We start from the raw sequence: 25,629 nt of genomic DNA, 5'->3' as shown, positions 1-25,629 counted from the left end.
AAGACAAATGTTGGAATAATTTGAATGTACAAAAGGCATCACAAAAAAAGCAGTAAAGGACGTCATTCATAAAGCAAAGCATCAGTGGTATTGTAGTATATCTATTGTACTCTATCTTCCCTGATTTTTAAATTTTTAGCAGTTCACTAGAAAATTTATATTAAAAGTAATTACAGGATCAAAGTTGATAAGCAAGCACACAAATACACACACAAATTCAGGGGTAGGGAATCCGTTGTTTAATTACTTTTTATTTTATCTTATTTTATTTATTTTATTTAACATTCTTTTATCCCGGCAAATTAATTGAGAGTGTAAAAGTATTTATGTTGACATGCTACAGTAGGAATGAAATATCTCTTCACGGAGAATTGTGATACTAATAAATAAATAAATAAATAAATAAATAACTAAAAGTGAATATAAATATAAATCTAAATGAATAAATAATACATTTAAATTACAAAATTGCTAGTAAGAAATAATACTGATAATAATGACAGGAGGATGACATTTTAAGGGTAGTACTCTTTATAAAGAAAGACAAAACAGAAAAAAACTGAAATGTAACATCAACAACACACAATGCGTTTAAAACATGTAAACTGCTGAATGTTGAATCTTTGTCATCGGGTCTCTCCAAGCTGGTAGAGTCACTTCAACTGAGGGAGGTTTTTGTTTGGCTGTTTTTCACTGTGTGAATGGAAAGGCATCATGTTGCTGACAGTAATAAACTCCTGAATCTTCTGCCTGGACATTGCTGATGGTCAGATTGAGCTCAATATCATATCCACTGCCTTTGTATCGACCTTTAGTGAAACCACTGCTAAAAGTCATGATGAATTTAGGAGCTCCTCCTGGTTTCTGATGGTGCCAGGCTAAGTCATCATCGATGGCACTGCTGGCTGTACAACTGATGGTGGCAGAACCTCCCTGCTGGACCTCCAATGATTCTGGAGTCTGGGTCACCAAAATGTCTGCTGTACACCCTGAAATACACAACACAGGAACATCAACTCAACCTTCCCACTGATATGAACTGAGATTCATCCTGTCACTCTGACAGATTATGGATGGAAAACCACTGGAATGATCAGTGATAGAAATGATCTCTCACCTTGGGTGTAGAAAGTGACGGCCAAGACGCAGATGCCGATGAAAGACATTCTGGTCTTCTTGTTGTTCTTCTGGTCTGATCTGTATCACTGAGGAAAAAGCTGTTGAGCTTTCAGCTATAAATCCCAGAGGAAAGCTGATACAGTGGTTCCTCTCCATGCAAATGAAGAGTCGACTGGCTGCTGGTTCCTGCTCAGCCCTGAGACACACTTCACTGTCTTTATATGAGTTCACCTCAACCTGACCTGTGCAAGCTGTCAGATTAATGCTGTTAACAGACATTCCGGACTTAATTAATTTTCTCTTCAAATGTTTTATTAAAACACACAGAATAGCCAGTTTGTGTATACTGACAGCTAAAAAGTCAAATTTTGGTGGAAGATTAAATAAAGTTACAAGGAAAAAGAAAAAGGAAATCCCCAATGCTGTTTTTCCTTTGGCACGTTTGGCAGAGCTGAGTTGAATTGTGATGGACTGATTTGTATTTCCATTATGAGTTTAAGCTTAGTGAGTTGTGCTGAGTTGCATCCGAGATGGACCATCTCCAGAGTAGCACCAAAGTATGCTGGACCCGTCCTCAAGTGGGCTGCAGCAAAATCAGAGGGCGTAGTCATCATTCACTGGTCAGAGAGAAAATGAACAGCTCTGAAACACAGCCACTTACAACCAGTTAGTCCCTATAACAATACTTGTGAAAATTGTACCGTAGTTGATAATCTAAACATTTTGATAATCTACCACCTTAAGGTAGGTAGCACAAGGCAGGTAGCTTTGTAGTTATGGAAATGCAAATCCCAGCCACTGTACACAACACACTATATTAGAGAAACAGATGATGTAGCCGTTACCCACTGCTTTCCACCAGGGTCTTCAAGAAACAAAGGCTAATTCACATAAATCAAATCCATCTCTAATGACATACACAATTCTTTAAAACTAAACTCTATCCAGGGGCATCCCAGTGTTTCACCATGTAGAGCATGCAACTGTGTTATACAAAGGAAAAGATAAAACAGCCTTAGTTCGAATCCGGCCCAGAGCCTTTGCTGCATGTCATCCCCTCTCAGCCCTGTGTTTCCCATCTCTGTCCACTGTGACTGCCTATTAAAGCAGGAAAATAAAAAAAATAAATAAAACTTTCCTCAGTCAAGACCTGTCTTGTATGGAAGATAACCCCTGACATTTTCTTGAATAATCACATGGTTGATGTATGTATGAAACGACGTCATCTGTGTAAAATGATATTTTGCTGAAGGTATACTTGGCATTGTGTTTGTGTATCTCTACATGATCCCAGATAATTTCAGTCAGTAACTCTATCATCAATGCACCTCTGTAAAGGTTGACTTTGGTGAATATGTATGACTTGTACTGTAGCTTGTGGCTTGTTGTAAACATGTATTATCCATGTCAGGATGTTTCCACAAAGAGCCATTCTCATTAGAATGTTGAAAAGGTAAAACCATTCTATGTGATCTTAGCTTTTCCCACACTGAGGAAGGTAAGTATGATGCTTTCCCTTGTCAGTTAAGGTAATATGTAATCTTGAAAAGATGTCTCAGGTTCTAGATATTGTTCTTAGGGATAAATCATTTTTCTGATTAGTGGGTAACACTATAATAACCATCTTTAACAAATGGTAAATTGAGAGTTAATTAAACTTTAGTTAATAGTTGTTATTTACAGTTAACAAACAATGAAATGATAATTAATCATGTTTACTTATTACATAGTAAAGTACTTACTAACAGTTTATTGTTGCATTAATAATAACAATTTATACACTGTTTTAAGTATTTCTTTATGTAAACCAAATGATTTCTACACCTTTAAGAAATGATTTGTAAAACATGTAAAAATTTTGCATAGAAATGTTACATAAATTGTATCAATTTGTTAATGTGCAATGACTGATTTGTAGACTATCTATAAACATTATATAGATGGCTATTATAAAGTTCATACAGGCGCTGATAATAATTGGTATGTAGTGAATAAATACTGTGTAGTGCATCTCAAATCATGATTTAGGTGTTCTTGTTCCAGGACAAATGATGTTTATTTTTTAAATATTTAATTGTTATGTTATGTTATGTTATGTTATGTAAAATTTATTATTTTACTGTAAATTAGCAGCTCAGAAAAATTGAAACTTCAACTGAATTTGCAAGGCACCATTTATTTTTCTAAGGAAAATCCTGTTTACAACACAGAAAATGCCTACAAGACAAAACAAGAACAAAAACCTGAGCTGGCACCCAGACATGGCCAAACCAAAACTTCATGCCATGAATAAAATGTTGATCCTATAACTATTGGAAAAAATCACTCTCACTTTTCAAAGTGAAGTTAAATTTCATCCTCATGTAATTAATCAGAATGATTCAGCCGTCCGTTAGTTCAGGTATTTGTAATGGCTGAATATACACCACACACACGGGACTGTCTCCTCACATGTGCTGGCATTGGTGCTGACAGTTGTTCAGTTGATTCAGGAAGATCATTTGCATAGAGAGGGACTACATTTGGAGGATGAGCTTCAGAGCTCTGGGAGGGTTTATACTTAAGGCTGAGCGCTGCACCACCACAACTCGTTCCTGGAGGCAACAAAACCCACTACCATGTCTCTGATCACCATTTTCATCCTGACATGTGCTGCCTGTATTCAAGGTAAGACTGCCACTCATATCTCAACATTTCCTTGTTTTCTCACAGCTTTACCCAGTGTAGAGAATTTATTCATCATCCCTTTGGACACTGAGTAATTTCTGAGTGTCTGATGAAATCAGTGAATATTCAATTTAGCCAACCCTTATGTATTTTTCATATTTGTTGATTTCCAGGTTTGGGTTTTTTTTATGTCACTTTATTTGTGTGAGCTGAACTAAACCTGTGTACTGCAAACCAAATCTCATGTCCATGTTTGTCCTTGTCCAGAATCCAGGGGACAGGTGACTGTAACTCAGAATCCTGCAGTGAAAACTGTTTCCTCAGGTCAGACAGTCTCTGTTGGCTGTAAACTGGCCAAGGATGGATCAGTGTCTTCATGCGACACTCCCTGTGTGTCCTGGTACCTTCAGAAACCCGGAGAAGCTCCTAAACTCCTGATATATTATGCTACAACCCGTGAGTCTGGAGTTGCGAATCGTTTTAGTGGGAGTGGATCTGGGACTGACTTCACTCTGACCATCAGTGGAGTCCAGGCTGAAGATGCAGGAGCTTATTACTGTCACAGTTACAACTGGATTGGTAGCAACAACATGTTCACACAGTGACACAGAGCCGTACAAAAACCTCCCTCGATAAAAGAGGAACTGACTGCAGCTGCTTTAAAAATGAATCGCTGAAAGAATATGAATTTCACTCAGGATTTATAAACAAGAGGTGTGAAAGGCAAGTGATATCTTTTAAGTCAGATTTCTTTTAATTTGATGTAACACATATATATATATATATATATATATATATATATATATATATATATTAGCAATGAAATGTTCAAATTCTGGTTGAAGAGAGAATACATACATACATATGTGATACAGAATATTACCAGTTAATTAACTCAAATTACAGTCACCATGTAAAAATGAATTATAGCAATTATAGAACTACTTGTGAAACAGGATTTTTTTATACTTCATTCATAACTGTAAATGTTTTTAAGTTTAAGTTTTGGTCTAAGTTTTGAAAAACTTTTGAAAAGCAAATGAATCCATTTTAGATTAATTTTCTCCAAAAAACTACTGTTTCTAAAAATCTCATCAAAATGAATAAATAAATCCATACATACATGTCAGAGGCAGAGTGTGTGTTGACACTGTGAGGCAGTGGGAGGTTTTTGTATGGCTCTCTTTCACAGTGTGAACACACACGGACTGCAGTAAGCACCATAACAGTAATAAGCTCCTGAATCTTCAGCCTGGACTCCACTGATGGTCAGAGTGAAGGCAGTCCCAGATCCACTGCCACTAAAACGACTTGCAACTCCAGACTGACGGGTTGTAGCATAATATATCAGGAGTTTAGGAGTTTCTCCAGGTTTCTGAAGGTACCAGGACACACAGGGAGTGCTGCATGAAGATGGTCTACTCAGTCTGCATTGTAGATTTACTGAATCTCCCACATTAACCTCTTTCACTGCAGGAGACTGAGTCACAGTGAACTGGCCTCTTGTTTCTGAAACAAACAGACAGGACAGAAACATCAGCAGTCGTCTCTCTGCTGACAGCTGGACGCACATCCCACACTTAGAGACGATTAAATTAATGACCAAAAATAATCTTTCATCATTACAGGTGTACTTGACTCCCTTTTGGTTTTATTTATTATTCTTATATATTGTTCAATTCTACGGGACCGAATGAAAATAACATGCAGAATGAAAGTTCAAAATGTGTTTTTACTATTCTCTTGTTCCTAAAATAAAGGCTTTGAAGTTGAATCCCAACAGTGTGTCTTTGTTCGCTGATGTCAATATTCAAATATTCCCCAAACACTGAGGAATTACTCACAGTGTCCATGATGGTGAATAAATTCTCTACACTGGGTAAAGCTTTGAGAAAACAGAAAAATGTTGAGATGTGAGTGGCAGTCTTACCTTGAATACAGGCAGCACATATCAGGATGAAAATGGCGATAAGAGACATGGTGGTGGGTTTTGTTGCCTCCAGGAACGAGCTGTGGTGGTGCAGCGCTCAGCCTGCAGAAGTATAAACCCTCCCAGAGCTCTGAAGCTCATCCTCCAAATGTAAAGTCCCTCTCTATGCAAATGATCTTCCTGAATCAACTGAAGTGCTGTCAGCACCAACACTAGCACATGTGAGGAGACAGGATTGAAGGAGTCAATAATTTATTGCTACATCAACAAGGCGCTTACATAGCAAACTCTGAAGCATAAAAACGACCTAAGAACATTAAATAAAAAAAAAAATAAATAAAAATAAAAACATGGGACATAATCAGATCCTAATACACATCAGTTATAAAGTGGTTTGTGCATTTAAAGTGCAAATGATAGCAGCATAAGTGTTATTTCTGAGCCTAAAGGTTCGGGCCTTAAGGGTTTTGGATCTTTTCCCAGACGAGAGGAGCTCCAGCAGGGGGTTGTCTGGGTGGGAAACATCCCTGATGAGTGTCTGGCCGACCCTCAGCAGAAGAGACGAAGAGACGAGAGGGCAGGTCAGTGGGACATGAGGCCCACCAGAGTGAAGTCGTCTGCAAATGTGATCATTCTGACAGAGGCCAGATGGAAGAGATGGTCATGTGTCTTTGTCTAGTCATGCGATTTAAAACAAAAATCAAAGGAGAGTGATTTTAGATGGTGAAACTGTAACCTCTGATCACATTTAGCCTTCAGTCTATCACAGTGATCCACACACCACTGAAGGTAGAGGAAGATCCACCTTCAAATCCACATGATCCATTGTGTAAATCAGACAGCTTCAGATCTCACTTCAAGTCTTTATGCTGAGCTAAGAGGAAATGCTACGCATAGGAAATGAACAACTGGACATAGAGAGGAGAAAATGGTGTCCAACATCTGGTCTCTGTCTGGGGAAGTCAGGAAAAGGGAATTTGCCCAAAACATTTCATTCCAAAACATTCCTTTATCCAAGTGTTTTTTTGTTTGTTTGTTTTTTACCTAAACCTAACCTTTCTCCAACAAAAATGTCACCCAACATGATAAACAAGACATGTTGACTAGAAATGTGTTTGTGATATGTCAGAGACACACATGATCAAAAATGCATTTACCCCTTAATGTAATTAAGAATACAGTTTAGTCTCTCTAACAGTTAACACAACTGTACAATTGTGTGTGTGTGTGTGTGTGTGTGTGTGTGTGTGTGTGTGTGTGTGTGTGTGCACTGTGAGCATGACTGACACTTTGAGTGTTTCAGTCTTTAAACAGCCGGGCTGAGTTTGTATCAGAGTCACAGAGTGACTCTGATGATGTCCGGTTGACACTGAAACTTGGGTGTTATGTTATGTTATGTTATTTATTATTTTACTGTAAATTAGCAGCTCAGCAAAACTGAAACTTTACCTGAATTTGCAAGACACCATTTATTTTTCTAAGGAAAATCCTGTTTACAACACAGAAAACACTTACAAGACAAAACAAGAACAAAAAACCTGAGCTGATGCCCAGATATGGCCAAACTAAAACGTCATATGCCATGAATAAAATATTAATCCTATAACTGTTGGAAAAAAAATCACTCCCACTTTTCAAAGTGAAGTTAAATTTCATCCTCATGTAATTAATCAGAATGATTCAGCCGTCCGTTAGTTCAGGTATATGTAATGGCTGAATATAGACACACACGGGACTGTCTCCTCACATATGCTGGCATTGGTGCTGACAGTCATTCAGTTGATTCAGGAAGATCATTTGCATAGAGAGGGACTTTACATTTGGAGGATGAGCTTCAGAGTTCTGGGAGGGTTTATACTTCTGCAGGCTGAGCGCTGCACCACCACAACTCGTTCCTGGAGGCAACAAAACCCACTACCATGTCTCTTATCGCCATTTTCATCCTTACATGTGCTGCCTGTATTCAAGGTAAGACTGCCACTCATATCTCAACATTTCCTTGTTTTCTCACAGCTTTACCCAGTGTAGAGAATTTATTCATCATCCCTTTGGACACTGAGTAATTTCTGAGTGTCTGATGAAATCAGTGAATATTCACATTAGCCAACCCTTATGTATTTTTCGTGTTTGTTGTTTTCCGGGTTTGGGGTATTTTTTTTTTTTTTTCATTACCTTTTGTCACTTTATCTGTGTGAGCTGAACTAAACCTGTGTACTGTAAACCAAATCTCATGTCCATGTTTGTCCTTGTCCAGAATCCAGGGGACAGGTGACTGTAACTCAGAGTCCTGCAGTGAAAACTGTTTCCTCAGGTCAGACAGTCTCTGTTGGCTGTAAACTGGCCAAGGATGGATCAGTGTCTTCATGCAGCACTCCCTGTGTGTCCTGGTACCTTCAGAAACCTGGAGAAGCTCCTAAACTCCTGATATATTATGCTACAACCCGTGAGTCTGGAGTTGCAAGTCGTTTTAGTGGCAGTGGATCTGGGACTGACTTCACTCTGACCATCAGTGGAGTCCAGGCTGAAGATGCAGGAGCTTATTACTGTCACAGTTACAACTGGATTGGTAGCAACAACATGTTCACACAGTGACACAGAGCTGTACAAAAACCTCCCTCGATAAAAGAGGAACTGACTGCAGCTGCTTTAAAAATGAATCGCTGAAAGAATATGAATTTCACTCAGGATTTATAAACAAGAGGTGTGAAAGGCAAGTGATATCTTTATTTTCTTTATTTATTATTTGATGTAATATATATATATATATGTGTGTGTGTGTGTGTGTGTGTGTGTGTGTATATATATGTATATATATATATATATATATATATATATATATATATATATATAATCAATGAAATGTTTAAATTCTGGTTGAAGAGAGAAGCATACAGAATATTACCAGTTAATTAACTCAAATTACAGTCACCATGTAAAAATTAATTATAGCAATTATAGAACTATTTGTAATAAGGCTAATCACAGGTTTATGTTGTTTATCAGCTTTTTTGAAACAGGATTTTTTTTTTTACTTCATACATAACTTTAAACTTTTTTAAGTTGAAGTTTTGGTCTAAGTTTTGAAATACCTGAAAAGCAAATGAATACATTTTGAATTAATTTTCTCAAACAAACAAACAAACAAAACAAAACAAAATAATAAGCTGTATAATGATGATGTCATTAAAATAAAATCTTTTTACTATTGTTTCTAAAATCTCATCAAAATGAATAAATAAATCCATACATACATGTCAGAGGCAGAGTGTGTGTTGACACTGTAAGGCAGGAGATTTTATACAGCTCTGTTTCACAGTGTGAACACACATGGACTGCAGTAAGCACTGTAACAGTAATAAACCCCTGAATCTTCAGCCTGGACTCCACTGATGGTCAGAGTGAAGGCAGTCCCAGATCCACTGCCACTAAATCTAGATGGACGTCCTGCCTGAAGCCTGTTTATGCTATAAATGAGGAGCTGAGGAGTTTCTCCATGTTTCTGAAGGTACCAGGACTCACAGGGAGTGTTGCATGAAGATGGTCTACTCAGTCTGCATTGTAGATTTACTGAATCTCCCACATTAACCTCTTTCACTGCAGGAGACTGAGTCACAGTGAACTGGCCTCTTGTTTCTGAAACAAACAGGACAGAAATGTCAGCAGTCGTCTCTCTGCTGACAGCTGGATGCACATCCCACACTTACAGATGATTCAATTAATGACCAAAAATAGTCTTTCTGTTCCATTTATTATTCTTATATATTGTTAAATTCTATGGGACTGAATGAAAATAACATGCAGAATGGGGAAAACTGAGATCAGAGAAAGCTCTGAAGAGAGGAACAAAGTATACAAAGTTTAAAATGTGTCAAAATGTGTTTTTACTATTCTCTTGTTCCTAAAATAATAATAATCCCAACAGTGTGTCTTTGTTCACAGATGTCAATATTCAAATATTCCCCAAACACTGAGGAATTACTCACAGTATCCAGAGGGATAGTGAATAATTTCTCCACAGTGGGTAAAGCTGTGAGAAAACATGGAAATGTTGAGAAGTGAGTGGCAGTCTTACCTTGAATACAGGCAGCACATGTCAGGATGAAAATGGCGATCAGAGACATGATGGTGGGTTTTGTTGCCTCCAGAAACGAATTGTGGTCGTGCCATGCTCAGCCTGCAGAAGTATAAACCCTCCCAGAGCTCTGAAGCAGATCCTCCAAATGTAAAGTCCATCTGTATGCAAATGATCTTCCTGAATCAACTGAAGTGCTGTCAGCACCAACACCAGCACATGTGAGGAGATAGGATTTAAGGAGTTAATACTTTATTGCCACATCAACAAGGCACTTACATAACATGCTCTGAAGCATAAAAATGACCTAAGAACATAAAATTAAATAAAATAAAAAAAATAAAAAAAATAAAAAAAACATGGGGCACAAAACAAAAGAACATAGAACAAGGTGGTCGAGTCAGATCCTAATACCCATCAGTTATAAAGTGGCTTGTGCATTTAAAGTGCAGATGATAGCAGCATAAGTGTTATTTCTGAGCTTAGAGGTTCGGGCCTCAAGGGCTCTGGATCTTTTCCCAGAGGGGAGGAGCTCCAGCAGGGGGAGAAGAGAGGAGACTCATGCATAGCAGGAAGAGAGGGCAGGTTGGTGGGAGATGAGGCCCACCAGTGTGAAGTCGTCTGCAAACATGATCGTTCTGACAGAGTCCTGATGGAAGAGACGGTCATGTGTCTTTGTCTAGTCATGGGAAGATCCACCACTAATTCACTTCTCCTTTTTCTAAATTCCAAGACATGTATTTCAAATTCACATAATTCATTGTATAAATCAGACAGCTTCAGATCTCACTTCAAGTCTTTATGCTGAGCTAAGAGGAAATGCTACACATAGGAAATGAACAACTGGATGTGCAGAGGAGAAAATGGTGTCCAACATCTGGTCTCAGTATGGGGAAGTCCGGAAAAGGGAATTTGCCCAAAATGTTGCAGTATTCCTTTATCCAAGTGTTTTTTTGTTTGCTTGTTTTTTTTTTTTTTTTTTTTTTTTTTTTTTTTTTTTTTTACCTAAACCTAACCTTTCTCCAACAAAAATGTCACCCAACATGATAAACAAGACATGTTGACTAATGTGTTTGTGATACATCAGAAACAATCATAATCAAAAATGCATTTACCCCTCAATGTAATTAAGAATGCAGTTTAGTCTCTTTGTAACAGTTAACGCAGCAATACAACTGTGTGTGTGTGTGTGTGTGTGTGTGTGTGTGTGTGTGTGTGTGAGAGAGAGAGAGAGAGAGAGAGAGAGAGAGAGAGAGAGAGAGAGAGAGAGTTTCAGTCTTTAAACAGCCGAGGTGAGTTTGCATCAGAGACACAGACTGAGGCATCGGCTCCGGTCGACACTGAAACTCAGGTGTTGGCATCGTTTTCAACCGTCTGCTGCTGGGCCGGTGCCCGGGTATCGATCTTGTGGCATCCCTGCTGCCGACTCTCCTCTCATCAGTCCTGTCAGGGAAAGCAGTGATGTCAGTCGACATGAAAAGTCATTTGATTGAGTTCAGGTCTCAGGCTTCAGTTCACCAGTTAGATTCGGGCGTCTGGGCCTCCTGCCTGGCGCTGTGCTTCAGGTTTCATCAGAAGTGTGTGATGTGCATGTCTCCAGTCCTGCTGACATTTCTATGTACAGGCAGTGGGCCAGGGGATCTCCCCTCTCTGACACACATCAGGACCCAGACTTAGTTGTTCCATAACTGTTTGTACTGCAGATTAGCAGATTAACAGTGACTGCAGATTAGCAGATTAACAGTGAAGAGTCACACAGAAAACAGTCATTCTTAAACATTCTGTCATTAGGCTGGCTTCTGGTTAATGAAATAATAATGACATTAAAATAATCCCCCATTTTTCTGGGAAACCTGTGGGACCCCCTCCAGGACCCTTGGAGGTCCCCAGACCCCAGATTGAAAACCACTGGCTTTTTATGGCTTTTTATACTTAAATGTGTTCAGTTGCCTATGATAGGTAATTTAGCATTAGGCGAACACTATAAATAATATGAATATAATGAATATGAATATAAATAATACAAATTATCCCTTTATGCAGCTGACTGAGGTTCTTATATTTACAGTATTTAATCAGAATTAGAAGCAGAAATACTTCATTGATCCCCGAGGGGAGACTGGGTCAGTTGTAGATACTCAAATTCTCAAGAGAAGAATTAAATAATAAAAAACAGTGTATTAAGTCAAAATATGTGCATCAATCCAACAAAAAAGTAATAATGTCAAAAAAAGTAATAAATCTACTGTTGAGTGTGTATGTTGCACATCATATGTTTTTAAATAGCTTACTGAGGTATTTATGTACTTCATGGTTTTTTATATTTTTCTATGAAATGTTACCTTTTTGGTATTTGCAGTTTGTATCGCTTTTCTCTCTTTTTTCCCTCTAGTTTAAAAGTTTAAAAGTGACTGACATCACTGTTCTGTTCATCCTGATGCAAATAAGAATGCAAGTTTTCTTGTTGTAGTAAAGTAGAATGAATTATAGAAATGTTTTTAAATAAATGTGAATTATACAAATGTTTTACTACATCAAGTGACAGGTAACGCCCTGCGATGGACTGGCGACCTGTCCAGGGTGTTTCACTGCCTTCGCCCTATGAGCGCTGGGATAGGCTCCAGCACCCCCCCCCCCTCCAGGTGAATTCCAGGAAGTGTATTTGGACAAACAGGTGTCACTCATGTACTTCCTGTCAGAACAGGTGGAGGGCAGAGTTGATCAAGGTGTGTAGCAGAAGACATTATGGGTATTTGAATGTCTCTGCCACCCTAAAATGCAGAAATACAACCAAAAACTTACAAACTAATAAAATAAGATTTTTTCCAAATTTTTTTCCAGTTTTATTGTAATTTCATGAAAATTAAAAATGTTACCTATGCTAATGAGGCTAGTGAGATACCAGTTTATCATTTTAAAACAGCAGCTGGAGGATGACTCACTGAATTTGAAATGGATAAACTAAAGATCATCAACATCTTGAGGATTCTGGCTTCACCAGAGTTTTCTCCAAAGTCGCAGACGTTAGGCCGTCCAGCATCGTCAGGGCGTCCAGCACCGTCAGGCCGTTCAGCACCGTCCTGCAACAAACTCCAACAGACTCCAACATCCCCAGCTTTGTAAAACGCTGTTGAATTTAGAAAATCTCAGAATCTTCACCCTACCACAAGAGTCACACAAATCAGTTATTTTAACCCTTAGATGCATGGCTCACCACACCCTACACTCTTCCATGAGTGGGGTCAAAAATGACCCCAATTGAAATGAATGGGTTTTACGCTGTTATCTTCAGAAATGTCTTTCATTTTGGTTAAAGATGATGATTTTTAATGTATTTTAGTCAACAAAAGAATTATTTCATGTTTGACATGTCCATTTATCACTTTTAATAAACATTTTATCAAAAAAAACATATTTTAAATAGGTCAAAAAAAGTAAACATCCAATAATTATCCCTATTAGAAACAATGTGTTTAATGCAATATTTCTTCATTTTGGTTTTAAAATAATGATTCTTATTATATTTTGGTCAACACAAGAATAATTTCATGTTTTACATGTTCATTAATCACAGGGCTACTCAACCCATGGCCCAGGGGCCACATGCAGCCCGTACGTCATTTTTATGCGGCCCGCCACTATCATTTAATAAAAATGTTATGATTCTATCTAATCTTTTTGGGAATAAAGCCTCATTTTGTTGTAACCTGATCATTTCATCATTAATCGTTGCATGACAATCTTTTATTCAGTGAGGTTTGGCCTTGGATGGAAATGTAGCTGTTTTCTGTATGTTTCATTCATTTGACAAAATTATTGTTTAAACGTCCAAATTAGGACAGACATGTTTAGCTTGTGGTCCTTGGACACAGCTGAATTTTGCTGAGTGGCTCCTGAGCCATCTTAAGTTGAGTGGCCCTGATTTATCACCTTCTTTCATTTGATCAAAATATTGCTATCAATGCAGCTATCAAAACGCCAACATTCATTGTTTGTGTGTCCGTCTGTCTGTCTGTCTATGCATGTCCACACATATGTACACACACACACACACGTGTGTCTTCTCTCTTCTCACTGTGAGCAGCTGTTACAAACTACTTGTTTGTGGCTGTGAGCGCTGCATACAGGGTCACTGCATTTCCAACACTATAGCTGGCTTTGCGATCTTTGTTTCTTGGACACATCTTACATCTCTTTCTCTTCTGCTGGCCCTGTCTGCTTCTCTCCTGTGGCTGGATTGCAGCTTTTGTCATTCTACACCTTCCCATAGCTTCAGTGATGTAGGTTGGTAGGCGTGGGTTACCTTCCAGTCATCATATATATATTCTGAGGTATAAAAATGATGCTAATACTTACATGTATGTTGCTGTGTAAAAATAACCTTCAGGGTGGTGAGACTGCTGGCAGTAGATGCGTGGATCAACATTAGATGTATACCTGACATTCACTGTTGATAAAAATCAAAGGTTCCTAGGGTTAACCCTTGAAATCCCATAGAAAATGCTTGGGGTCATTTTTGACCCCACGTATGGAAGAGTGGGGTATTGATATGAAAAATGCAATTACTTAAAAAATATAACAATTAGACACAAATCCAAATGGCCTCATGTCAAAGACAACCTATTTGAGGAATACATGGAAGATTAAATGATAAAAATTTAAAATGACTAAGATATTGCAAAAAAAACACCTCCGGGGTCATTTTTGACCCCACGTATGCATCTAAGGGTTAATTTTGTATGATGTTTTGAAGAGCTTTGATTTTGAGATATCGCATCAGAATGGCCTGTTCCTCTCAAATCTGAAATCAGAGACCTTCTACAAACCGTCTGAAGGGACATTTTAAACTGGAAACCTATATTTTCCTTGTATATGTATTTGCACATCAATACCTAATGTGCGTTTTATCATCGTGTTGTCTGTGTTTCAGGGTGATTTATTTGGAGCGTGGTCACAGGTCTGAGGTCTGCTGGCGGGAAGCAACATCATACTTCAGTTTGATGTAAAATCAGAGCAAAGGGCTGAACACACTTAGCTGTACTTAAGGAAACGACAACAGATTTTCATATTAAAGACTTTTATTTCAACACATTCACATACATGAGTGGTTGTTACACAGGTAACCCTAATCCTAACCCTAACCCAGGTAAATATCCTCTAAAGCTGTGATGCACAGAATAAAGACGGGATGTGAGAGGCCTGCAACCTTTTAATCTCTTTAACCTTTTGACACCTGAGACCCCCTCAAAAAAAAAATAAAAATAAAAATAAATAAAAAAATAAATAAAAGTAAAGAGAAGAATAGAAACAAACAAAAAAAGGAAATGGCCTTCAATTAAGTCAAACCCCCCCCCCCCCCCCCCCCCCCCCCCACACACACACACACATAATTACCTGAAAATTAAAAAAAAATAATTTTAAATATGTAATTATAGTAATTGTAAATACAGTTAACTGAAAATTTTCCCCTATTTTTTTTCTAATATTTTTCCTTTTTTCATCTTGCATTTTTTTCTCTGTCTTTTCTTTTTTCTTTGTCTCCTCTTTCTTTTTTACATTTTATTTATTCATTTATTTATTATATTAGCTCATGTCCGGGTCATTTTCTTGTAATCCTTTTCCTGATTTGTTGTAAATTTTCAGGTCATTTCTTGCTAAATTGCTTGTTGACTTTTTTCCCATGTTTTAGACAGAAATCGAGCCGAGCCACGTCACCTGCCAGAGTTACCGGCCTCAGTGTCGAGCAACAAATCAAACCGGCTGCCTGAGCTGCTGAAGGACGCTCTCACATTTCACTCAAATGAATCTCTCAAAGCATTTGGATCACAGGAAATCAAATTGTTATGATAAACAAGGCACCAACTGTCATAGGGTTTCGGACCAAAATCTTTTCAATGTTCATTTCCTCCTCAGAATTTAAACCTTGTAATGGAGAAAAAACCTAAAACTAAAGTGAAACTCTCCCCTGCAACCAGATTCATTAGCAGCTCCATATTGCAGGTTGATCCAAGCTCTGTCAGACAGCAGGTGTTTCAAAAGAAAATTAAAAAAAAAAAAATCACGTGAAATCACAAGTGAAACAAATCACATGTAGTTGCAGATCACATGTGGTTTGTTTCACATGTGATTTCATGTTTTTTCACATGTGGTAATTCCAGTTCAGAAGCCAGTCACATGTGAAAATGCCAATTCCACATGACTTTGTGTGACCAGTTGTCAGGAAAATTTAAGTCATGTGAAAAATAGCAAATTACATGTGAAACTATCTAGTTCATGTGTGACATTGTTTTCTTTTCACAAAAACTGAAAACGATTCAATTCAGTTAAATTTTATTTGTATACGTCAAATCATAACAAAACTTATCTCAAGGAAGAGAAAATCACATGTGAAAAGTTCAAGTTCACATGTGACATTGTCTTCTTTTCACATGTGAAATTGTTAGTTCACAGGTGAATTTTGCCAATCACATGTGAATTTTGCCAATCACATGTGAAAAGGCATATTCACATGTGACAGTTTGGTATACATGTAACAGAGTGATGCTGACCAGGTGGGACTGAGTATCAACAACAATAATCTTTAAAAAAAAAAAAAAAAACGAAAAAAAGCAAAACACTTGCAGCAGGTAAAGTAAACAGAACAAAACCCGTCAGCAGTGTCGACTACTGCTACATCTGAATCCAAACAGATTTTTACATACCAATTTTTACTTCCACAGAAGTCAAATAAGAGGAAAGTAGCAGGACTTCTAACTGGAGAAGGACAATTTAACCTCCCATCAGGGAGGAAACTCCACCCAACAACACGAGAGGTAGATGATGTCTGGGTTGAACCAGAGGCTGTGATTCTGAAGCTGCTCTGCTGGTCTTACAGACTGCACACACACACACACACACACACACACAGGCAAGCCTTTCTCCCTTCCACGCAAATATTTTCCAAAGCAAATTTACTTCCACCACCACCGCTTTCTGCTGTACCTCCTCCCTCTGAACGACTCTTCTCGCCATAATCTGACACATCTGTCACTGTCCTACACACACACACACACACACACACACACACACAAACTTCACACTACTTTGTTGTGTAGTTCTTCCGTTCCGTCTTCATCCTTTTCCTTCTGTTTTTATGTTTCCACAGTGATGGTGGGGGTGGGGGTGGGGGTGGCAGCGAGGAGACGGTCGTCAGGTGGTCATGCGAAGCTCCCGCAGGCGTCCATCTTGTGAGGCGCGGGCTGCAGGATGCTCATGGTGCTGCTGAGCCTCTGTCGCTGCTGCCTGCACTGCACCGCCTGCAGGGCAAACACACAAACACACTTTTAACTCTGCCTCGTACCTGAGCCTGAGGGCGGGACAGGAGGTGGGACAGGAAGTGGGACAGGAGGTGGGACAGGGAGGGGGACAGGAAGTGGGACAGGAAGTGGCACAGGGAGGGGGACAGGAAGTGGGACAGGGAGAGGGACAGGGAGAGGGACAGGAAGTGGGACAGGAAGAAGGACAGGGAGGGGGACAGGAAGTGGGACAGGGAGGGGGACAGGGAGAGGGACAGGAAGTGGGACAGGAAGAAGGACAGGGAGGGGGAAAAGATTCCATCTCAAAACAATTTCACACACCGAATCATTTCACGTAAACAGTACTGCATCTACTGGCACCATTTGTACTACTACTACTGCAACTAGTACTGCTGCTACTATGATTACTAGTACTACTGCATATATTAACACTATTGCTATTAACCTCCTACTGCTGTTACTATTACTATTACTACTACTATTATTATCAGTACTGCTACTGCTACTACCACAACACAACAACTACTACAACTCCTACCACTACTGTAATACTGCCTGTACTACTACCACTACTGTTACTATTACTACAACTACTACTACTACAACTAGTGCTACAGCTACCAGTACAATTATTAGAGCTACGGTTACGACTGCTAGTACTGCTGCAAATATTACCACTACTTCTATTAGCCTACTACTGCTGCTGCTACTGTTACTATTATTAATATTAAAATTACTGCTACCGCTACTATTGCTGCTGTAATACTTCCAGTACTACTACTGATACTACTAATGCAAATAGTGCTGTTATTACTGTGATTACAAGTACTACTGGAAATATTACCAAGTAAGAGCTATTATGATTACTAGTACTATTATTAGTATTAGTTACTATTACTAGTACTATGCTACTACTGCTACTAACAGCAACAACAACATTGTATTGAATAATGTGTGAATGTATCAGGTAACAATAACGATGGTGATTATGATGATGGTGATGATGATGATGGTGATGATGATGATGATGATGGTGATGGTGATTATGATGATGGTGATGATGATGATGGTGATGATGATGATGGTGATGATGTCGCTGTATTAATGTGAGTGTATCTGTGTGAGGTGCAGTGCTGTGACCTGCAGGTGGACGATGATGAAGAGGACGAGCAGCACCGCCGTGACTAGAACCACCACGGGAACACTGACCGCCTCGGCCACTCGCCCCCGGCCTTCATCTTCCTCCTCATCCTCATCATCGCCAGCCAGCTGGGAGGACCGTGGCTGAGCGTCCAGGACGGGACAGGGCGGACTGTCTGCAGGACGGATGGACGGACAGAGAGAGAGAGGAAGGAAAGACAGAAAGAAACAAACAAACAAAGAGAAATTCAGAAAATTCAACCCAGCCCATTTAATCAAACTAATATTTGTGTGTGTGTGTGTGTGTGTGTGTGTCTCTTGCTGTCTCTGTGTGTGTGTCTCTCTGTCTCTCTCTCTCTCTGTGTGTGTGTGTGTGTGTGTGTGTGTGTGTCTGACCTTGCACATGGATCAGTGTGCCGTTGCCGATCAGGTTGAGGTAGGGCGGTGGGTAGAAAACCTCCACGGCGCAGCGGTAAAGATCTGTGTGGTTGGCCTTGAGCCCTGACACTGTCAGCTGCACAGCGCCCCCTGTCACCTCCGCCTGGCACTGCACCTGCAGCACGTCGCCAATCAATCAATCAATCAATCAATCAATCAATCAATCAATCAAATCTTAGCCATATACAGCAGCACATTACAGATATTAAAATGCATTGCAGTAAAGGTTACAGATGTATCAGTAATTATCATTTACTCTGTTTGTCGCAACAGAAAACACATAGAATCGTTTTTGTTTTTGTTTTTGTTTTTGTTTTTTTGTTTGTTTGTTTTTTCACGATTAGGTTCCACACAGGAACGTTACAGTTTGTCTCCATGGTTCCTCATTGCTGTTTCATCATCCTCCTTCAAACTGCTTCCTAAAATGCATTTCTACATTTTGCTTTGTTTGCTTGTTTGGTGATTTTGGTTGTTTTTGCCGTATCTGCCATTGTTAGCTCTTTTTTGTTTGTTTGTTTTGTTTTGTTTTGTTTTGTTTTATTTTATTATGTTGATTTGATTTGATTTCTTTTACTAAACTGTACCCAATATTAAGGTTTTAAACTGATTTCTGCTATTTTTTTTTTTTATTTCTTCACTTATTTCTTTACTTATTTATTCTCATGTCATTTAACAGTTTCTACTGTGCTTATTTTTCCATTTCTTTCTTATTTTACCAATTCTGCATAATCTTGAAGTTTCCTTCCTCATCAAAGCATCTTCTACACCCTTCAACCTTGACCTCATTTCCTGACTGAACTCTTTGACAGGAAGCACCGGGGGCTGATTTTACATATGAGTCAATTTCTGCAGGAGACACTTTCTTATGATCTAAGTGACAAATAGCAGTGTGTGGTCACAGACGGAGCACAGAGAAGAAATACAAAACATAAAAACACGTCTAGAGAAACCATGATGTCACCGCGGCAGCTGCAAGTCGCTCTGCATGGAACATGTGATGTTTGGTGTGAGAGACCTGGGGACTGTTTGGCCTGGTGGTGGCGCTGTGGTGGGCCGATCAGGTTTACATTGAATAATGTCAAAATCCATCATTACCAGCAGATACCAGCAGAGGAACAGTACTTGCTGAATTTAACTTCTGAACTTCTTTTAACATAATTCATCTGCTTTAGAAACCTAATAAGTTAATCCATTCAAAGAATTAGTCACATGTCATTACTTTGAAACTACTGGCCTCCAGTCAAGGCAGATGGCCACCCACCCAGAGCCGGGTTCTGCTCCAGGTTTTTGACCCTGTTAAAAGGGTTTTTTTCCCATCGCCCTGTGTTCGCTCTTGGCTGAGATTTTGGTTCATGGGATTGGCTGATATCTGCTGGGTTTCGATAAAGCGCCGAGATAACTTATGTTGTGATTTGACGCAATACAAATAAAACTGAACTGAACTGAAATGAGTTGACTCACCTCTCCCTCCTCTGCGTTTCCCTCTCTCTGCTGGGAGAGGACGAGGAAGGAGGAGCAGAGTTCCTGGGAGCCGTGGAGGCCCTTCAGCAGGGTGACACGGAGCTCGTCTGGGACAGGGTGGGGGTAGGAGGGGCGGGGCTGGATTTGGTTGGACGAGGAAGAATGAGGTTCAGGGAAGGCCGGCTGCGGCTGGATCAGACACTGCAGCCGAGCTGTGCCGTTTCTGCTCTCCACCCGGTAGGGCTGGACCACCTTTACATCTGAACCACAGAGACGGACAGAGGGACAGGGAGAGAGAGTTTAGTCTAAAAAAAAAAAAATAGATGGAGTCGGAGTCTTTCTAGCAAGCCAGCCAGCAAAACTTCATTTATAGAACACATTTCATTTCAGGAAACATCAACGACGCTGCAGCTGAACCAAATAAAACACTAGACAGAAGAAACACATTAAAAAAAAAAACAAAAAAAAAAACGAGCAAGGCTGTTCAGAAGGAGGTTTCTCCAGCTACACTGACAATAAGGGCCAGTTTCTGACACATTTCCACAACACAACGCTCAACATCCAATCACTGAAAAAATACAGTTCTCACAGTAATCTGCAAATGTCCAAAGTTTTTGACAATTTTACACCAAATCTGTGTAACAAATGGTATCAACCCAAAAATTGCTGTAACAACATATGACACATAATTGAACATGAGAATGGCTTCATATACCGCCATCAGTTCCACAAAAACTCTGTTGTCTGGTCTCTACAAAAATTGTCCAGCATCCCGGATGAGCCCCCACATTTTACATCCCTCATAGGCAACAACGTGAAGTGGAGCCCACTCGTCTCCAACGCTAATCAACTTCTCTCCCGAAAAAATCCCGAAACAGGTGAAACATCATTGGAAACAAGGCGGATGAGCAAGGCAAATATGCTGAAACAAGGCGGAATACGAAAATAAGAATAAAAAAAGACACTTGAGTCAAGAAAATTCTCTAAACAAGTTGATGAACGTTGGAAACAAGCGTTGGGATTATCTCGTCACGCTGGCAGATTTTAACCCCGAATATGAGACCAAATGAATCGCTAACATGTAGTTTTGCTGATTTTTTTTTTTTTTTTTTTTTTTTTTTGTCAGAGTTTGGATTATAAAAGTGTAATAAAAAGGTGAATCTCGGCTGTGTGTTGTTGTCTGTACTTACCGCTGTGCACTGGCAGGCAGAGGCAGAGGAATACCAACACACTCCACATCATCATCATAACACACAAGATGACGCACAAACACACACGACTTCACACAGACCAGAATACACTCACAGCGGCGCACAGGCCTTTATAAACATGCAGCGCTCCTCTGGCTGTGATGGAAACTGAAACATCACAGGAAATGATGATGATGATGATGATGATGATGATGATTTGTGCCAGTAAAGAGACCGCAAGGGATAACCTCTGATTCTTCAGAAAATAGCATTTCTGATATTATATTTTACTAAAGCTTTATTTTTCCCCCACTGAGGTTAGGAAACTCTCATCTAAAAAGCAGCATCATCATCACCACATCACAGAACAATGTACAAAGTCACAACACAGGTAAAAGCATGAAAGAAACCACGTATAAAGTCTAAAAAGTAATCCGAAAAATCATTTAAAATACAGAAAAATAGAAAATTCCTGTGTATAGGTGCCCCAAATGTCAACAGTTGAAACATCAGATGAAGCTTGTGTCTCGCTGTGGAAAATATGCAAATAGAGACCAAGGTGAACTGCTGGGTTCACTGTGATCACCGGAATTGGAAAATGTGATTCATCTTGGCATTTAGATTTTAGTGAATATTCTTTCTGCTGAAATACGACAAAAATGTCTCTATTTGAGTGGCAATATTTCAGGAGCCAATGCTGGAGAAAAGAAATGCGTCAGCGCCGGGTTTCAGAAGGCGACTGTAGATTATTGCACAAAAAAGTCCTTCTTCCAGTAGAAGCCTTGAGCCTTATCTTTTTTTAAGCCTTATCTATTTATGAAGATGGATTGAAATCATTTAAATATGAGGGGAAAAAAGCCTGGAGAGGGCCTGACTTCACAGAGCAGGAGAGACACAAAGATCTTTTATTAGAATCAGGGTATTAATCAGTTTCATAGACAAAAGGCTAAAATAGCTGATGCAATTTTAAAGTATTACAGATGTCAGTGTACTGCAAAATGTGTATTTATGAAATGGCTGAAAATACACCGAAATATCAAACTAGAACATGCAGAACATGGTCACCATCACTAATCAATAGATTGTTCGGTTGTGTTGATCCTGTCACTGCTGTAATCCTTGAAATGCAAAGCCTGCAAAAAAGATCATCTTAATTTTGAGATTGGACAGCATTCTTTACTGTATTTTTTCAGTATAATTTCATTGGCCCCTCACTAACCTTTCATCTGTTTCAAGATTTTTTTTTAACCCTATAAAGCCGCACATGTCATATGTAAGACATGATTGTTTTCAGCCTTGTACATCAACTGTACAGCATCTGTACAGCAAAGTTTTACTGAAACATCGATAGGAAAAATTACTGAATTGATGCAATGTGAAATTACTGGACATTTTATAACGTTTTTGTTTGTAAAACTGTGTTGAAAATGGCTGTCTCAAATTTAACACAGCAGGTATATTGAAGTCATTTTCACCAAATTGGTCAAAATAATAAAAAGATAATACTAAATAATGGAAAATGTGTTATTTTCTGTGTTTGGAAGGAAATGTGTTCTTTTATATGTTTGGAATTACCAATGTGTTAAAGAATGTTTGTGTTTTATGATGTTTTTGTTTGTTTAAAAAAAAAAAAAAATCAAATCACAGTTGCCTGATGTGCCAAATATGACACAAATTTAAACTCATAATTGGGAATTGATATTTGAAAAAAGAAGTTTTGGGCTGTTTAGTTGGACCAGTAATGGCTCCAGTTTCAAAGAATTGGAATTTTCGGTCAATTATTTGATGGTTCAGGCTTTACAGTAATAGCTGCAGCTCATTCAGTGTCCAATTCACTGCTGCTGTTTTACTGATGGCAAAAAGGATTACTGTCTTGATAATGAGCTTCAGATAGCAGAGAAACTGCAACACTGACTTCAGAGCTGCTGTTTGTTGCTCAGTAACTTTCAGCTGCCTCAAAACAGCAACGCAGCAACAATGCAGCTGAGCTCAGCTCATTTTAAGAGCAACACGCCCATGGAGCTCAGATGGACACAAGATACTGTTTCCACAACGTCGTGAAAATGACGACTGAGATGCCTTTAGAGAGAAACCTTTATCTTGAGATATCAGAGCACCTGCTTCATGTTGAGATTTAGAAACAGGTTGATTTCAAGGGAATCAACAGGGACCATGATGTCCAACACAACTGGCGCAAGTCCCCCCTGCTGTGGCCTGTTGGTGGCGCTGTGGTGGGCCAGTCAGTTTCATGGGGGGACTGGGGATATCTCTGGCTGAGGTCTGAGCCCCCGGGCTCAGTGCAGGCTGGAAACTGGTGATCAGTGTCAAAACGCATCATTGTCCAGAGGTTCATGGGATTTGAGCTGAACTGAACGTGAAGTTTAGAGCCCTGATGGCCTGTTGGTGGCGCTGTGGTGGGACATACTCAAAATACCAGACCCCAGAGTCAAACTCCATCATTCCCCAAAGTTTCATCCATGATCGACTGGCGGAGATCATGGAGATCCATAGTCCCGTCCTCCATCTTTAATCGTGAGGAGCAGAAACCCAGAGAGAGTCTCTGTGCGGCTCCGAGCCCGTCAGCCTCCCTGAAGCCGCCGTCGCTGTCATGAACGACAACCAGGAATTCTCAGTACTAACATCTGGTGGCGTTCTGTACGGCATTCTTTGAAATACTTTCCCAACTGACTGTTCAGCTGGTTCAAGAGTTTTTAATCATGAAGGTGATAAGATTTTTATCAAGAGATGAGAGGACTTATTTTGAAACTTTGAAACAGGAAACAACAGAGTTGGCGGTTTAGTTCTTCAGTTTCAGGCCTTTATACAACACTGACATGATATTACAGTGTGAATATCTGCACTAATATATTCCTAACAAGTGAACAGATCATGACTTTTAGATCAATTTGGGTCCAAAGTCCATCAAATCTAGAAATATGAAAAGCAGAATGAAACTAATATCTTGAGTTACTTGAGATGGGACAATGTCAAAAGATGAGCCACTTTTCAAACTTATATCATCTGTAAACCATCATTTATAAAATGATTCAAAACACCTTTTCTTATCAAATTTATGTCTGAGTCATCCCACTGACTGCTCACAAAGTAATTTATTCTACAAATGTGTGTAATTTCATCTCTATTCCTTTCAGTCAGGTCGATGCCACTACGTTATTTTCTGCAGTTTCAGCTCTGCATGCATGCAAGCTGCTGCACACTTTGTACTGAAAAGCTGATGATTAGCAGCGGAAAGTTAATTCTGTGGATGCTGCTGCTCAGTCACACTGAAAGTGCTGATATTATGGTATTCGGTGTCTTGCTGACGCCACCACCGTATTTCAACTGGAAAACTCAGCAGGGTTTAAGCCCCGTTCACACGGTGCTGACTGAAGTTACAGTCAACAGCCTCGTAACGGTGTCAGGACCGGAAACGCAACACCGTGTTTTTGCTTGTGTCATTGTTTCAGAAGTGCAGAGCGCAATGCACGCCAGCCTGTTCCATCCTGCCAGGCTCATTTATTGTCATGGATTTCAGTCAAGTTAAGTCATTCAGTTCAGAGTCCAGTTAACACCCAAAACCAGAAATACAAACTTCACCAATGTAGGTTCTCTCTTTCTCTCTTTTTTTCATTAGGATTTATTTGGATCCCTGTCCAGAGGAGACTGAGATATTTCCAGAGATCACTGCTGGTGCTTTCCCTCCATATTTGACTTCAATGAAAAAAAATCTCCATCTTAACAATTAATTTAGTCGCATATTCAGCATTAAAATCTGATATTGTTTTTTTTTCCAATGCTAGTCAACTTGTTTCTAGAAATTTTCTTGAATCAAGTGTCATTTTCTTGATCCTAGTATCTGATCTGCCATGATTGTTTCAACACATTTATACTACAAAAATCCTGAAACAAGTGGGATTATCTCATCCCACTGATTTTTTCCTCCCGGATTTCAGCCTGAATGACTCCTTATGGAGGAGATTATCTAGATGACATGTTGATGAACCCAGGAGAGAAAAACTAAGACTAAGCATTCTCGCCTGCAGTTGCTTTCCTACTCGGGTCATGGATTAAAGGTGCATTAAGTAAAATTTTACCACTGCACATAATGACCACATCATATAGATTGTTGATCAGCATCGATGACGACCACAGAGGTTTCTGGATCTGAGAGCCATCTTTAGGGGTGAATCAAGTCAGGGAGGATGGTGTTATGATTGGCAATATTTCAGCTATGAAGGATGGAAACACAAATTAAAAGACAAATTATTCTAGAAAGCCACCTGCTACTGCAGCTCTAACAGCTGCAGAAAATAGTAA

The 25,629-nt window shown here is 39.3% G+C and overlaps 1 protein-coding gene and 2 gene segments (V, D, J or C); 1 reads left to right on the top strand and 2 right to left on the bottom strand.

Moving 5' to 3' along the window:
* Positions 1–690: 690 nt before the first annotated feature.
* Positions 691–1,191, bottom strand: LOC115379501 (Ig kappa chain V region 3368-like). The segment is given in 2 exon segments: positions 691–989; positions 1,118–1,191. Coding segments are annotated over 2 exon segments (348 nt in total).
* A 2,544-nt stretch (positions 1,192–3,735) lies between these two features.
* Positions 3,736–8,308, top strand: LOC115379500 (immunoglobulin kappa variable 4-1-like). The segment is given in 2 exon segments: positions 3,736–3,786; positions 7,971–8,308. Coding segments are annotated over 2 exon segments (387 nt in total).
* Positions 8,309–16,351: 8,043 nt separating this feature from the next.
* cd28 (CD28 molecule) lies at positions 16,352–21,364 on the bottom strand. Its single transcript, XM_030080214.1, has 5 exons — positions 21,313–21,364; positions 20,123–20,382; positions 18,620–18,776; positions 18,224–18,399; positions 16,352–17,083 (listed from the first exon to the last, which is right to left on the bottom strand). Exons 1-5 carry the CDS (start codon positions 21,362–21,364, stop codon positions 16,985–16,987), a joined length of 744 nt encoding a protein of 247 aa, XP_029936074.1. The 3' UTR covers positions 16,352–16,984.
* Positions 21,365–25,629: the final 4,265 nt, after the last annotated feature.

This window comes from Myripristis murdjan, chromosome 21 (genome assembly GCF_902150065.1).
Source record: "Myripristis murdjan chromosome 21, fMyrMur1.1, whole genome shotgun sequence".
In the NCBI taxonomy this organism is placed as follows: domain Eukaryota; kingdom Metazoa; phylum Chordata; class Actinopteri; order Holocentriformes; family Holocentridae; genus Myripristis; species Myripristis murdjan.
This window is presented reverse-complemented; position numbering and strand designations above follow the sequence as displayed.